Source organism: Microtus oregoni, unplaced genomic scaffold (genome assembly GCF_018167655.1).
Source record: "Microtus oregoni isolate MIOR12 unplaced genomic scaffold, Mior012 000008F_ref0000371, whole genome shotgun sequence".
Lineage (NCBI taxonomy): Eukaryota > Metazoa > Chordata > Mammalia > Rodentia > Cricetidae > Microtus > Microtus oregoni.
In genome coordinates, this window is record NW_024543067.1 from 7,860,340 (window position 1) to 7,874,021 (window position 13,682).

General features: G+C 35.4%; 1 protein-coding gene across 4 annotated transcripts in view; it reads right to left on the reverse strand.

Annotated features, from left to right (window-relative positions):
- Positions 1-13,682, reverse strand: part of Ecpas (Ecm29 proteasome adaptor and scaffold) — a 121,461-nt gene that overhangs the window by 61,076 nt on the left and 46,703 nt on the right. For all 4 annotated transcript variants that reach the window (XM_041656915.1, XM_041656914.1, XM_041656912.1 and 1 more), the window contains 4 exons: positions 12,864-13,032; positions 9,895-10,034; positions 7,844-7,925; positions 5,461-5,580 (listed from right to left, as the gene is read on the reverse strand). In XM_041656915.1, coding sequence (XP_041512849.1) covers positions 5,461-5,580; positions 7,844-7,925; positions 9,895-10,034; positions 12,864-13,032 — 511 coding nt within the window. The remainder of the gene's footprint in view (positions 1-5,460; positions 5,581-7,843; positions 7,926-9,894; positions 10,035-12,863; positions 13,033-13,682) is intronic.

Below are 13,682 nucleotides of genomic sequence, written 5' to 3' on the forward strand. Positions count from 1 at the left end.
AATGAATAAATAACTGGCTTGGCCTATAGCATGGAAGGAGGAAGGCGGAGTTAGAGAGAAGCCATGGAGCCACCAGAGATAGATGTTGTGAACTTTACCTAGTAAGCCAGCCATGTGACAATATACAGATTAATAGAAATGGGTTAAATTAATATAAGCGTTAGCCAATAAGAAGCTAGAGCTAAGGGGAAGCTGCAGACAGAAAAGATTACAGATACACAGTAAAGACAAATTAATATGGAAAAAAATCCTCTAAATGGGTTGCAATGTGTTTTAAAATGTACATAGGCTTGGGAGAAAAAAGAGAAATGGTATAGACAATAGGAGAAAAAGAGGTTTAAGAACAATAAAATCTTTAAAGAAAGAACAAAGTAATATAAAGAAAAAAGTCACACAAAGATGGAAAATACATAGGTACGCTGCATTCTGTATATTATTGTGTTGATTTTGAATTTTTTGAATGCTGATGAGAAAATGGCAACTGCTGATAAACATGGGATTGTGAACTGGACTGCTAAACTGAACCAAAAAAGATACTTTATGGATACCTTAACTTTTTAAAAGGAAGTCAAAAAATGTTACTTTGGGGAAGGGGTTTTGCTTTCTTTCCACAGGAAATGAGAGATGCAGATTCATAATAGGTTAATATGGATTAGGTTTGATTGCAGAAGACCCCTGAAAATCCCGGCTACAAACATAAAGAAATAAACCTCGAAAAATTACAAAATACTTAACGTATATTTTACCTGCTCAAACATAAAATAAAAAATCATAAAAAAATAAAAAAAAATCATTTTGGCTAACTTGGGTACAACACTCAGTCTGTACTTGTACTAATGCAGATATGCGCTTTACCTTTATGTATTTTCGGAGCAAAGAGACCAGACACCAATAAAAACAGATGGCCCAAATGACCCAGCATGTTAAAATGCCTGTTACAGTCTCTTCAGAACTCTGCATCCAAAGCAGTTTCAAGGCTGCTGGCTGAGATGGTACAGCCTCACTCCCTAATCCAGTCAAGACAAAAAACAATCACCTTATTTTCTTAAGGTTCCCCCAAAGATACCAGCACCCACAGGAAGTAGTCTAGAGAACTACTTCACCCACACTCCCAAAAGATAGGATAAAGGTGGCTTTCAATTATTCAATGGATTATGAAGGCTTGTCCTTGTTTAGGGGTTGATTACAAGTTATTATTGGTCTTAGTCAGAAAAAAGCTAAACAAAGGAGTTAAGTGCAAAGATCTCTTTCTAAAGGAATAAAAGAGTATATGATATAGGAATGATACCAATAAAAGGGTAGATTATAGATCTACTTTAATCCAAAAAACAACTATTAATTTTAAGATATTTAATATTGGTATGAATGTTAGTTTATTAACTCAAATTTAAAGTTAATTTTGTTATACTGTATGTTTCTACTCTTGTTTAGGACATTGTGATTATGTAGCTCATTTAAAACTGTAAGGTATAGTTGAGTGGTGGTGGTGCACATCTTTAATCCCAGCACAAGGCAGAGACAGAGACAGGCACATCTCTGTGAGTTCAAGGCCAGCCTGGTCTACAGAGTGAGTTCCAGTACAGGCTCTAAAGCTACAAAGAAACCCTGTCTCAAAAAAGAAAAAGTTATGTATTAATAAGTATAGATTAATAGCTAGTCATCTATAACAGTCAAACTTAGAGTCATGCTAAGTATGTCTTCAAGGTCATACACAGATATATTTATAGAGACAATGATTTTCAAACACTTCAAAGACCTAAAGAATATGGCATTTAATATGTTTAATAACCTAGAGTTTTTCATGACATTTTCCCAACAGCACCAATCTACTTCAAAAGAGGATAATGGACATCAAAGAAACTCTTTATTGAGCTTTATAGCAAAAGCTAGCATTTGGGTGAAGAAACTGCCCTTTGCCTCAACTGCTGACAGTATAATGTCCAAACTGGACCAGCAGCATGAAAAGAAAAAAATGATTGCCAAATTTCGCCAAGATAAGGTAGGGGAGTCCTTCAAAATTCCCTGCTTCTCAAAAATGTCTGTCAGATATTATAGGCCTGTAGCTGAAGTTGAATGGTTCAACATTACAGAAGAACTTTGAGTGACTGTCCAGGCAGTAAGCTTTTTCTGTCGTCTCTTAATTTTGGAAATCACTTACTCTGCACTTCTGTTTCCTCAGGTAATATATCCTTCTCAGGGCTTCAATGGGGTTGAAAACTAGAGAGTTAATTACAGTTGTAATTCTCCCTAATCATGGTAGAAAGTAAATTAGGTACAAAACTCTAAACTCTTCAGGAAAAGACAACTGATGGAATATTTTCTCTTATTTTGTTAAATACAAATATAACTGTAATTCTTACTTGATAACTGTTTTGTTGTATATTATTATACTATGTTAATGTTTAAACCTTGGTTTTTAATTAAACAAAAAAGGGGAAATATGGAATATTACTTTACCCTGTGTGAATATATGTCACTGCGATTGGGTTAATAAAGAGGCTGACTGGCCAATAGACAGACAGGTAGAGGTTAGGTGGGACTTGCAGACAAAAAGAGAGCATGAAGAGAAAGAGTCTAAGATTCATGAGGAAATGTGAGAATGAGATGAGCTTGTTATTCTGAGATATCAAATCACGTGAAAGAGCATAGATAAGAAATACAAGTTAATTTAAAATGTAAGAGTTAGCTAACAACAAGCCTGAAATATTGGCCAAGGATTAATAATTAATAAGTTCCAATGTGGTTATTTGGGAGCAGCTCCCAGGACACAGAGAAACTGTCTACATTATTCATGAAAGCTAAAATGTGAAATAGGCCAAGGATCCAAACAGAGGAATGAGACATCTAATCTTTTTTTTAATTTATTTATTTATTAAAGATTTCTGTCTCTTCCCCGCTACCCGCCTCCCATTTCCCTCCCCCTCCCACAATTAAGTCCCCCCCCCCTCAGCCTGCAAAAGCAATCAGGGTTCCCTGTCCTGTGGGAAGTCCAAGGAACCCCCACCTCCATCCAGGTCTAGTAAGTTGAGCATCCAAACTGCCTAGGCTCCCACAAAACCAGTACGTGCAGTAGGATCAGAAACCCATTGCCATTGTTCTTGAGTTCTCAATAGACTACTGACACATCTAATCTTAAAAGAGAATGGAATCCTGACACATGCTACAGCAGATAGACCTCAATGATATGGTACTTAGTAAAATAAGCTAGTCACTAAAAAAACAAAGACTATATAATTTCACTTATAAGAAGTACCTAGAAAAATCAAATTCATAGAGATGAAAACCAGAATAATTATTGGCAGGATATAAAAGGAAAATGACAATGAATAGTTTCAGTTTTGTAAGATAAAAAGAATTCTAACAATGGGACCTTTTCAAAAAGTGAACTGCATATTAAAACAATTAAGATGGCAAATTCCAAGTACATCTGACCACAATTTTAAACACAGAAGAAATAATATCTCAAGTGCCAGCCACTAGTGTACCTCAGCTGTAGGGCTCTTTCCAAAGTCCTTTGGTAGTGTGTTTTATACTTACTAAGCACACATATAGCTTTAGATGGTCAGGAAGATGATCCTGTATAACTCTGATGAATAGAAATAAAACTAGGGTATTTTATGTTACTCAGACTAACATAGTCACAAAGACAGCCTTTGACACAGACAGCTAACTTTAGTCTCCAGAACAAATTCAAAGCAGGCTGGTTGTCCCTGGAGACAAATATCTGGTTTCCCCTAGAGACATATAAACGAGCTTGCTTTCCAAGGTGTTGTTTTACTAACTGAAGGTCAAAAGTTGAAGCAACTTTTGTCTGCATGTACTCCCTACCACTCAAGGTCCAGCTAATTGTTACTATTAAATTTTGATTTCCAATGTCATTTTCTGTCTGGGAAAGAACTATGTGCATGGGTCAATGCAATATTCCTAGCCTGAGAGAAAATACATTAGTTTTCATGAATTGTGAGAATGGGTCAGGCCTTGAAAATGTAACTCGTAATTGTCCAGAGTTTGTGAGGGCAGTAGTTGGCTGAGAGAGAGAGAGGAGTGAGCAAAGAGAAGGATGCAGAGTTAATTAGGGAGAAGCTGCTGACTAGAGCATTAGGAGGAGAGATGTAGAGCTAATTAAGAAGCTGTGTAGAGGGGCTGGAGAGATGGCTCAATGGTTAAGAGCATTGGCTGCTCTACCAGAGGTCCTGAGTTCAATTCCCAGCAACCACATGGTGGCTCACAACCATCTGTAATAAGATCTGGTGCCCTCTTCTGGCATGTGGGCACACATGGAGGCAGAATGTTGTATACATAATAAATAAATAAATAAATAAATAAATAAATAAATAAATATTAAAAAAAAAGAAGCTGTGTAGAGGAGCAAGAGAGATTTTTCAGAAAGGATTTTGTTCATGATGAAGTACAAGAGAAAGTTACCATCAGAAAGTATCTGTATTTCCTTAATTTTTTTCCCCTTCAGATAGAAAAGTCTAACCCAAGGAAAGAGAAAAAGATATTTCCTAAGAAGTTTAGGTCATGCCAGCTTCGTGGATTTTTACCCTGGTGCTGACTGGGTGCTGGCCCTACTAACGCAACTACAAGGTGTGGCCTTTGCTGGAAGTGTGTCACTATGGGGAAGCTACGCCCAATGTGAAACACAATTCACTTCCTGTTGTCTGCAGATCAATACGTAGAACTCTCAGCTCCTTCCTCCAGCACCATGTCTGCTTGCATGCCACCTGTCATGATGACAATGAACTAAACCTCAGAAACTATAAGCCAGCCCCAATTAAATGTTTTTCTTTACAAAAATTTCCATGAGTATGGTGTCTCTCCACAGCAACAGAAACCCCAAGACAATTCCCCAAATATTTGCCTTGAGGGATGAGGCAGTCATAACTTAAAGATAAAAAAGGATCTAATACCCTTCATCAACACAGTTCAATAATTTCCCACCGCAAAGAAAGTTAGGTGTCAATACAGAAGACAGATTGAATGTGGGTCAGATGACAAGCCAGGAGACAAGGGAGAAGACTTCTGTAGTCACTAAATCAATAAGCAACAGTGTGAGTCAATATCATCTTTAAGCACAGAAGAAAGATAAAGGACTTTGAAAAGACAAAGTCAAAACTGTCCACTGCCTGATTTTTAACTATGATGGTAATATTTTTAGAGAAAAGATACAGACACACACACACAAACACACACAAAGTTTTAGTTTCTTATGATCACAAAAACTATTCTGGATGGAGTCTTATGATCACATTTTTAGCGTGAATGGAAACTATAAGCAATATATATTGTAATATAATTTTACAAAATAATTTATACAGATACGCTTAAGTTAGAAATAAAACTGTTAGTCTTGTTTTATACATCAGTCTATTTCATGAATATTCATTAATACCATTTTTTTCTCTAAGTAAAGCTATATGTTCAAATAATATTTCCTCTTTGGACATCACAGATTACCTGAATGTTTGCTGGGAATGTTTCAGCAGCTTGTCTAGAACGAAGGAGGTGAGGGACAATCTTTAACTTCACTCTGGTACTGACCGGGTCTCTTTTCAGTTCTGGCTTTAGAACTGCTCCCTGTGAAAAACATGTTTGATTTTAATGCATTTTAAAATTATTTGTAGCTTTTTACTCTTTAAAATTACTGAAAGATTCCTAGGTGCTGGTGGGAAGGCCTAGCAGTTAAAAGCACTTCTTGCTCTTGCAGAGGACCTGGGTTTGATTCCCAACACCCTATTGTGGCTCAAAAGCATCCATTAACTCCAGTTTCAAGGGATCCAGGGCTACCTTCTACCCTCCGTGGGTAGCAGACACACACATACATGCATACAACAAAACATTCAAACATACAAATAAATAAATAATTGTTTTATTTACTAAAGATTCCAAAAGCTCTTACTTTTATCAGTATCACCAACTACCAACTGTTACATTAAATACTAAAACTGGGAAATCTGAAACATCAATAAGTTAATATTTAAATAAATAACATTTTCCTTTTAAAAGACATACTGGTTTTGCTTTTCTTTTAAATTACTGAGGAAGACCATCACTTTATAGTTTTGGGAAGTTATCTTCAGCATCCATCTTACTAGGGAAGAGCTGGGTATTTCCATACTCTGAACTGAGTTTGCTGTGATAGCTATTTTGCTTGATGTGATAACATCCAGTTTGCAGACACATGATCAGAAAATAGGGATGATTTCTGCCCCTTTTTAAGTAACTGTTAAGTCAGTGTAGATCTTTGATTCTATAGCAAAACATACTAAATAATGGTTCCTAAAGCTTAGTTATAATTTGGAGCTTAAGACAAGTTGTTGAGCTCTTGCAGATGCTTTTAAATAGAATTCCAGTCTATCTTACAGTTTGGATGGGGTCCTTAGGTTGTATGCTTTTGTAACATCACTAGTCATCTGGAAAATACTATCTTACTGCATTAAGCAAATATTTCAATATAAAACAGCCCCAACACATATTTTTTTAAAGTATTCCTTTGAACATTAACTCTTCAGGAAATGTATTGCTAAGTTACTGGGTCAATATTCAAATTTCCCACAATTTTAGTTTTTCCTTGGAAGTTTAACTTTTGGTATTCCAAAAGAAAAAAAATCAATTATTTTTGATGTATGTTATCTTTTTCTTTCTTTTGAGAGAAAAGGTCTGCCAAAATACCAATCACAATAACCACAGCTTATTTACCTATTCTTCAAGTAAAATAATTTTTAATGTTTCATCAGGATATTAAGATAAAACATAATCATTCTGCCTTCTTTCTCATTCTCACTCTCCCTCCTTCTCCCTTTGTTTCTTCAACTTCCCCTCTCCTTCCATAAGTATGTGACAAAGCTTTGCCTTAATATGTTGTATGATCTCACACAATATATATCCACTATTACTCTCATGCCATCAATGCAAATATCAACTTTTAAAAAATGGCAAATAATTTCATACCTTTACAGATTCCCTGAAAAGTTATTTGTTATTCCAAAGAGGTCAATAGACTATAATCTGAAAACCAATAACCTAATTCTTTCATTTTTACACGAAGAACATGAAGCAGAGAGTTGAGTGATTAGCCAAATCTCTCTTCTTAACACATTGATTTTTCGTGCAGACATTAGGAACTACAATCCAGGAATCTCGCTGTTCTTTCTGCTATACCACTCAATTTAATCTAACTAGAACTACTAATTAATATTTATGACCTTAAAAGAAAGCAAATAAACACACAAATCACACTGTGTTTGGACTGGGATTTGGAATACTTTGACGCAGTGAAGAACTTATTAAGCAATGATGTTACTTTGAGACTGCAGAAACCACCTTTTGTTCTAGATTATAATCAGGAACTAGCTAACTACAGCCTGTAGACCACATATGGCCCACCATTTATTTCAACATGAATTGTGAGTTTTAAAAATTGCTTTTAGACCTTTAAACGGAAAAAAGGAATAACATTTTGTAATACATGAAAATTATATGATATGAAAGTATCGAAATTCCTAATTTTATTGAAACACAACCATGTCTATTCAGTTATCTACTACCTCTTGCTTCTTTTCATGTTTCAGAATTTGAGTAGTTACAACCTCAGATGCTATAATGTCTACAGAGCCCAAAATAACTGCAAAAAAAGTTTGTGAATCCCTCATCTACATAATGTATTATTATTATTTATATATCAACGTGGAAAACACCAGAACTATTAAACTCACCTCTCGGGAGTTTAATTCACATACACAAACATGACTTTAGCTTACAAACTAAGTAGGGAAAAATAACAGTTGATGTCAGCACAATGTTTGTTAGGCTGATGTGAGACTAAACCAAAGCAACTTACCTCTTTTGTCTTCAGTGGTATGTCCCCAAGGTATACCTTGTACATCTTATTAATGATGGACGGGTTATTCCAGTCAATTAAACTATGGGAGGTTTCAATAGAGAGTTAAAATTATTTTTGTCCCCATTTCAATGATTAAAAAAAATAACTCTAATATTTGTCATCAGAGAAAGATGCCAGAAATACTCATATAGAAAGGACAACTGGTCTGTAGAAAGTAAAAAGGAAGTTAGCTTGAAAAACTACAAATCACTCATTCCAGTTCTTCCACTTTGATTCATCAGATTACCAGAGCCAATGGCCCAACTACTGGGTCAGGGCCAGCACTATGGAGCAGCTCAGCAGAGCAGACATAGACCATACTTGTACTAAAAGCTCTGGGCCAGGAGTTGATACTTCTGTTTAACTTAAAAATATTAAACAACAAAAATAGTTTTATGCTTCAAATAATCACACCCTTGGAAACTTGTAACATATTGTCTTTCTCCAATACTGTTATTTGATTCCTGACATCATGCAATTCCTTATCTACTTTAATAGCTTCAATATCTAAAACGAGAAGTCACAATGCCATCTGTCACAGACTTATTCCTAGCTGGGCTATCGAAAAAAAGCTGAGTTGGGATACAGTGACTGGATAAAAAGTATCTGTCCCAACACTACCACCACAGCTGGACTCATTCGCTCACTTTATAAACCTAATAATAATACTTTAGCAAAACTGAATGTATTTATCAACCTTCGGGACATGGTACTATAGACCTGTAATCCTCAGTAGGCAGAGGTATGGAACAGGAGTCTAAAGACAGCCTAAGCTACATAACAAGACCATCTCAAAATTTATAAATCAATTACTAAAACCTCATGATATGAATTTTAAATACACATACAGGAGCTCACTATGTACCAAAAGCTAACTTTGAACTTATTATTCTCTTGTTCGATTATTTTTAAGTTATTCTTCAGTCTCTGTACTTATCATTTTAAATTTTATAATTAGAATATTTTATCATTTTGCATTCTACTTTATTACTACTTGAGGAGCACTTTATATGCTGCTATATAATCTTTACATTTTTGAAAGAAACAATAGTCTATAGAGTTATTTATCCCCATTGTGTAAAATTCAATTTGTTTTTATTTTTCAGTAACTATAGGCCATGATATGACTAAACTTACACCATTTCTAAAAATACTTTTCTTCTTTAGAATGAATTAGAGAATAAATTCCCAGATTTACTGTGTATAATTTCTTTTCATGACTCATTGCTCAAACAGGACATAATACACAGCACTTCTGAAGAAATTTAAATAAATTTACCAACAGCTAAATGCCTGTATTTAACCCTAGGTATAAACTGGTAGCTCACTTCATTTTCCATTGATTTTTATTTTCATACAGAGTATTTCTCTAAGTCTATTTGCTACCTGTATCTCTTTTCAATGTAAACTTAAGTTTTACTCAGCAAACCTTTCCAGAAACCTGGTTTCTATTATAGTAACCACAATACATACACATTCATTATTAAAAGTAAACTTAACTGGTTTGAGATAGAAAAAGAATTAAAAACTAATTACTTTTTTGGTCTAATATTTGTAGATGGATGCTATAAAGTAGTTCCACACTAGTTCAAAATGGAGTATAATAAAGGGTTCTGTATTTTAAGGTAGACTTAGAGAACTATGATCTGTGATCCAAGAGAGGCCATACAAGTTTTACGTCTATATTTATAGTACAAGAGACCACACCCAAGTAGGCTATTGGCTGAAGGAGTTCTCACAGTAAATAATTTTAACATTAACTTTTAGTTTATGTGCCTAGCCAAAAGTTTCATTTTTCATGATGGCATTCCTAACCTACTTCAGCTTTGAAATGCATTTTCAAATAGCTTTTTTTCTCTGACACAAAATTTTGCTCTTTGGTAAACTTTACTTACAAACTACGTATGTGTCACAGCTTCCTAAGCCAAATACCTCATTGCATAAAACCCTGCAAAGCTTTAAGAACTCTGACCTTTCCATTATGAAAGCTTTAACAAGGAAGCAATTACCTCTGTTTGCTTTTCAATTCCAGGTCTGCTGCTGTGGCCACACTATGGCGTGTATCACTAGAAGCAATCACCAGGTGGAGAACAGCTTCCAGTTCAGGCACCTGTTCAGCTTCTATAAATTTCACTATGCCCAATTTGCACTGTAGGTAAGTGAAGGGAAGGAGAAAGAGTGGTCAGGAAAACAGAGCACACACTAAACATATCGTTTAACATAGCAACATGGTCATAAACCATGGATCAATGTAACAGCAGGAGTGCCTACTTAGGTTTATGTACTAGACAAGTGTACTAAATCATAACTATTCATAATTTCATTTAACCCTCACAATCTATGAGGTAGATGTTATTATAGACATTTTAGGTGAAGAAACTGAGGCAAGGCTTAAGACATTAAAATACACAGGAAGTGATGACGTCAGGCTTCAGAGACTAGACAAAACAATTATAAAAGTCTCCCTACGAAGTTACACAACCTTCCTAGACTGATGAAGACTTAAGTCTCCATCTGCAGCTTCCAGGTAAAAAGGGTTGCTACAGTAAGAACAACGTGCTCTATAGATGTTTGTGAGAAAAAAAACATGTGAACATCTCACATTCCAGAGCTTTCCTCTATTGCTAAGATATATATTACTGTCCTCTGCTTTCTTAAGCTGCTAAAATCAGAGACTATGCCTTCCAACCCACTCTAGTCAATCCGAGTGCAGCTCTGCTCCAACAGGAGTGTTTAATCCAGCAAGCTCAATGAAATGCCATGGGGAGTCTAAGAAGAACTTTCTGAAATGTAAAGAGCTGTGTGTTTCACTACAAATCATTCCTGGACAAATACACCTGAAAAGCAAAACTACATTTTCAATTTAAAAACCAGTTACACGATATATAAATTAGGAATGATAAAATATACTATTAAATGAGAAAGAAATTTTTAAAAATGGAATGAGAAAGAATGCCAATAAAAAGTGCAAATGACCAGAGGCCTACCTCTCCTCCCTGCTCAACCTAACTTTCTTATACAGTTTGAAAAGAGAAGAAATCATTACTATAGATTGCAAAGGGATGGTTATAGAAGTCAAATGCACAATACATGACAAAAATGTATAAAAAGCTGAAAATGACAGATTCTCATCAATAAAAGATAAAAATATTACATGATTAAATTTTACACAAACATCAAATGAACAGATTGTTTTAAATCCCCAAAGACAATTTAGTAAAAAGACAAAACTATTGTGACACATAAAAATGTATTACGTAAAAGCTGTTCATATACACATACAAACACGGGGAGTGGGGAGGGGGAAGAGAGCAAGACATAGCTAACTAGGGAGGTAGAACTAAGGTAGTTTTGAACTTTTTTGTTACAGTTTCCTTGAGATGCTGTGAATTAAACTTAGGGCTCTAAGCCTGCCTGCTAGGCACTCTATCACTGAGCAGCACTGTGGGGTTTCTGTTTGGCTTTTTGTGTTGTTGTTCTTATTTACTGTTTTGTTTTATTTTTGAGACCGAGTCTCAAATGAACTATGTAACCAAGGATGACTCTGAACACCTTGAACATCCTTGCCGTAACATCTTGGTTATGAAGTGCCAGGATTCAACTGCAGTTTCCTGCATGCTGGGTAAGAACTCTTATCAACTAAGCTATATACCCGGCACCACTCAATTCTATTTCTGACTACTTAAACCTTTCCTTTTATAATTAGAAAAAATAAAAGTTGACTAATTTGGAAGAAAAGGTATTCAAAAATAAGAAGTTTTCATTTTTAAAGCTAAACCATTTTAGCACCAGGTTATGAAATAGACAAAACTCATTCAAAGACCTTTAAATTTGCAATGACCAACTTAAGACTCTAAGTGAACAGTAACTACTACTCTCTAATATATATATACAACTATAAGCCTCAGAGAAGACTAGGTAAACAGTCTAGTAATAGAAGTGAGACCCTGGTGAACCCCAAAACCTCAGTGTCTTTTTGAAAAGGAGCTCAATTTCGCTACCTCATTAGTTGCTGTGAGGATTAAATGAGATAATGTACTCAAAGTACCCAGTACAGAGCCTGCCACAAGTCACACTCAGTAGAGTGGTTTCTATTCTATTTACCTTCCTCACCCTATGGTTTAAGGAGGGAAAATAGAAGACGTACAAGCATGAAGTAAATCTAATCAATTATAACCCTCATTGAACATAATACTCTTAAATTTTTGAGTGGCAAGAATGCCCCACTTGCTTCTTTTTCCCTCTCCTGGGAACACTTTTGATCAATGGTCACTTACAATCCCAAAAAGAAAAGGATCAAATCATTGAGACTGCTATGGAGAAATAAAGGAAGGATTGGAAGACTAACCCATGTTGCTTGAATTCCAAAATAATTACATACTGATTTCTGTTCTTCCCTGAGGTGCCTGATGACAGACACAGGGAGGCACCTTCTCTGTAGAGCACCAGTCATTTTTAAAAGCTGCTCAGAGAACATCTGTGTCCTGTTTAAATCCAGAATAAAATTCTTAATGCCAATTTTTAAAAGCCCAAGAAGAAATATAAAAGGGAGTCATGCTTTTCCCCACATTGTCACTTGTGAAGTACAGAGGTTCCTCACTTTACACAAAATGGACAGCCCTAAAAACTGAATAATAAAAGATAAATTATAATTTAATTGCATCAAAGGAGCTAAGTAATTATTAAGACCTATAATTATGAATTGAAATGATAGAAAACTAAATCTGCTCAATATAAAAATGGGTTGTGCAAAATACTTGAAAGACGTGAGCAATGTTTGAAAGACATTAAAATCATTTCCCACTCCTCCCTTTCCCTAGGACTTTAACAAAAACTGGTAGAGGAAAAGAACATTTTGTATCATTTGCTCCTTTCAATCATATTTTTTAGAGAACCTGAACATACAAGAAATACACTGCACATGCTTCATAGGGGCAAGTGTTCAAGAACAACTCTCATGATGAGCAAACTCTGATACCTGTTCCAACTGTTCTGGCGTCCATGGGTTATCACCAATAACTCGTTTAGCTGCATAAAAGCTCATTCCTGGGGGAGGTTGTGGGATTCCAGAACCTCCCCCACTGTTTGAAGAAGAACCCTGTGATGAAGATGAATTTTGGCGACTCTGGGATTCATTTAACACATATCTGGAAATGAAATAAAACTTTATCTATAAAAACATGTGAATTTGTATATATAGAAATATATACATAAGAGTCAATAGCATGCTGTCCATGTACAGCAGTATGACAGAACAGGATTCTTAAACTATGGGTCACGACCTCGTTGGGGGTCAGATGACCCTTTCACAGGGGCTGCCTAAGACCATCAGGAAACACAGATATTTACATTACAATTGATAATAGCAAAATTACAGAAATGAAGTAAAATAAGTTAATGCTTGGGGTAACCACAATATGAAGAACTATACCAAAGGGTCACAGTAGGCTGTCTTGGAACTTGCTCCATAGACCAGCCTGACCACGGACTCAGACATACACCTGTCTTTGCCTCCTGAATGCTAGGATTAAAGGTGTGTGACACCACCCAGCAACATAAAGAATCTTAAAGGCATCTTAAGTAAAGGTATCTATATCCTCAGCAAACTAATCAGAAGAACCTATAACTCAAGGCAGTTATAAATGAATTACAACACTTAACAATAGTTGAATACAAAATATTTGTTCCATTTCCATTGCACACTACTGTCTGATGAGTTAGTAAAAACTCACTATATTTTGACTTCTAGCTGGCAAATAGACACAAGTTTGGGGACCCTAAAAGGCATGTGGTGACA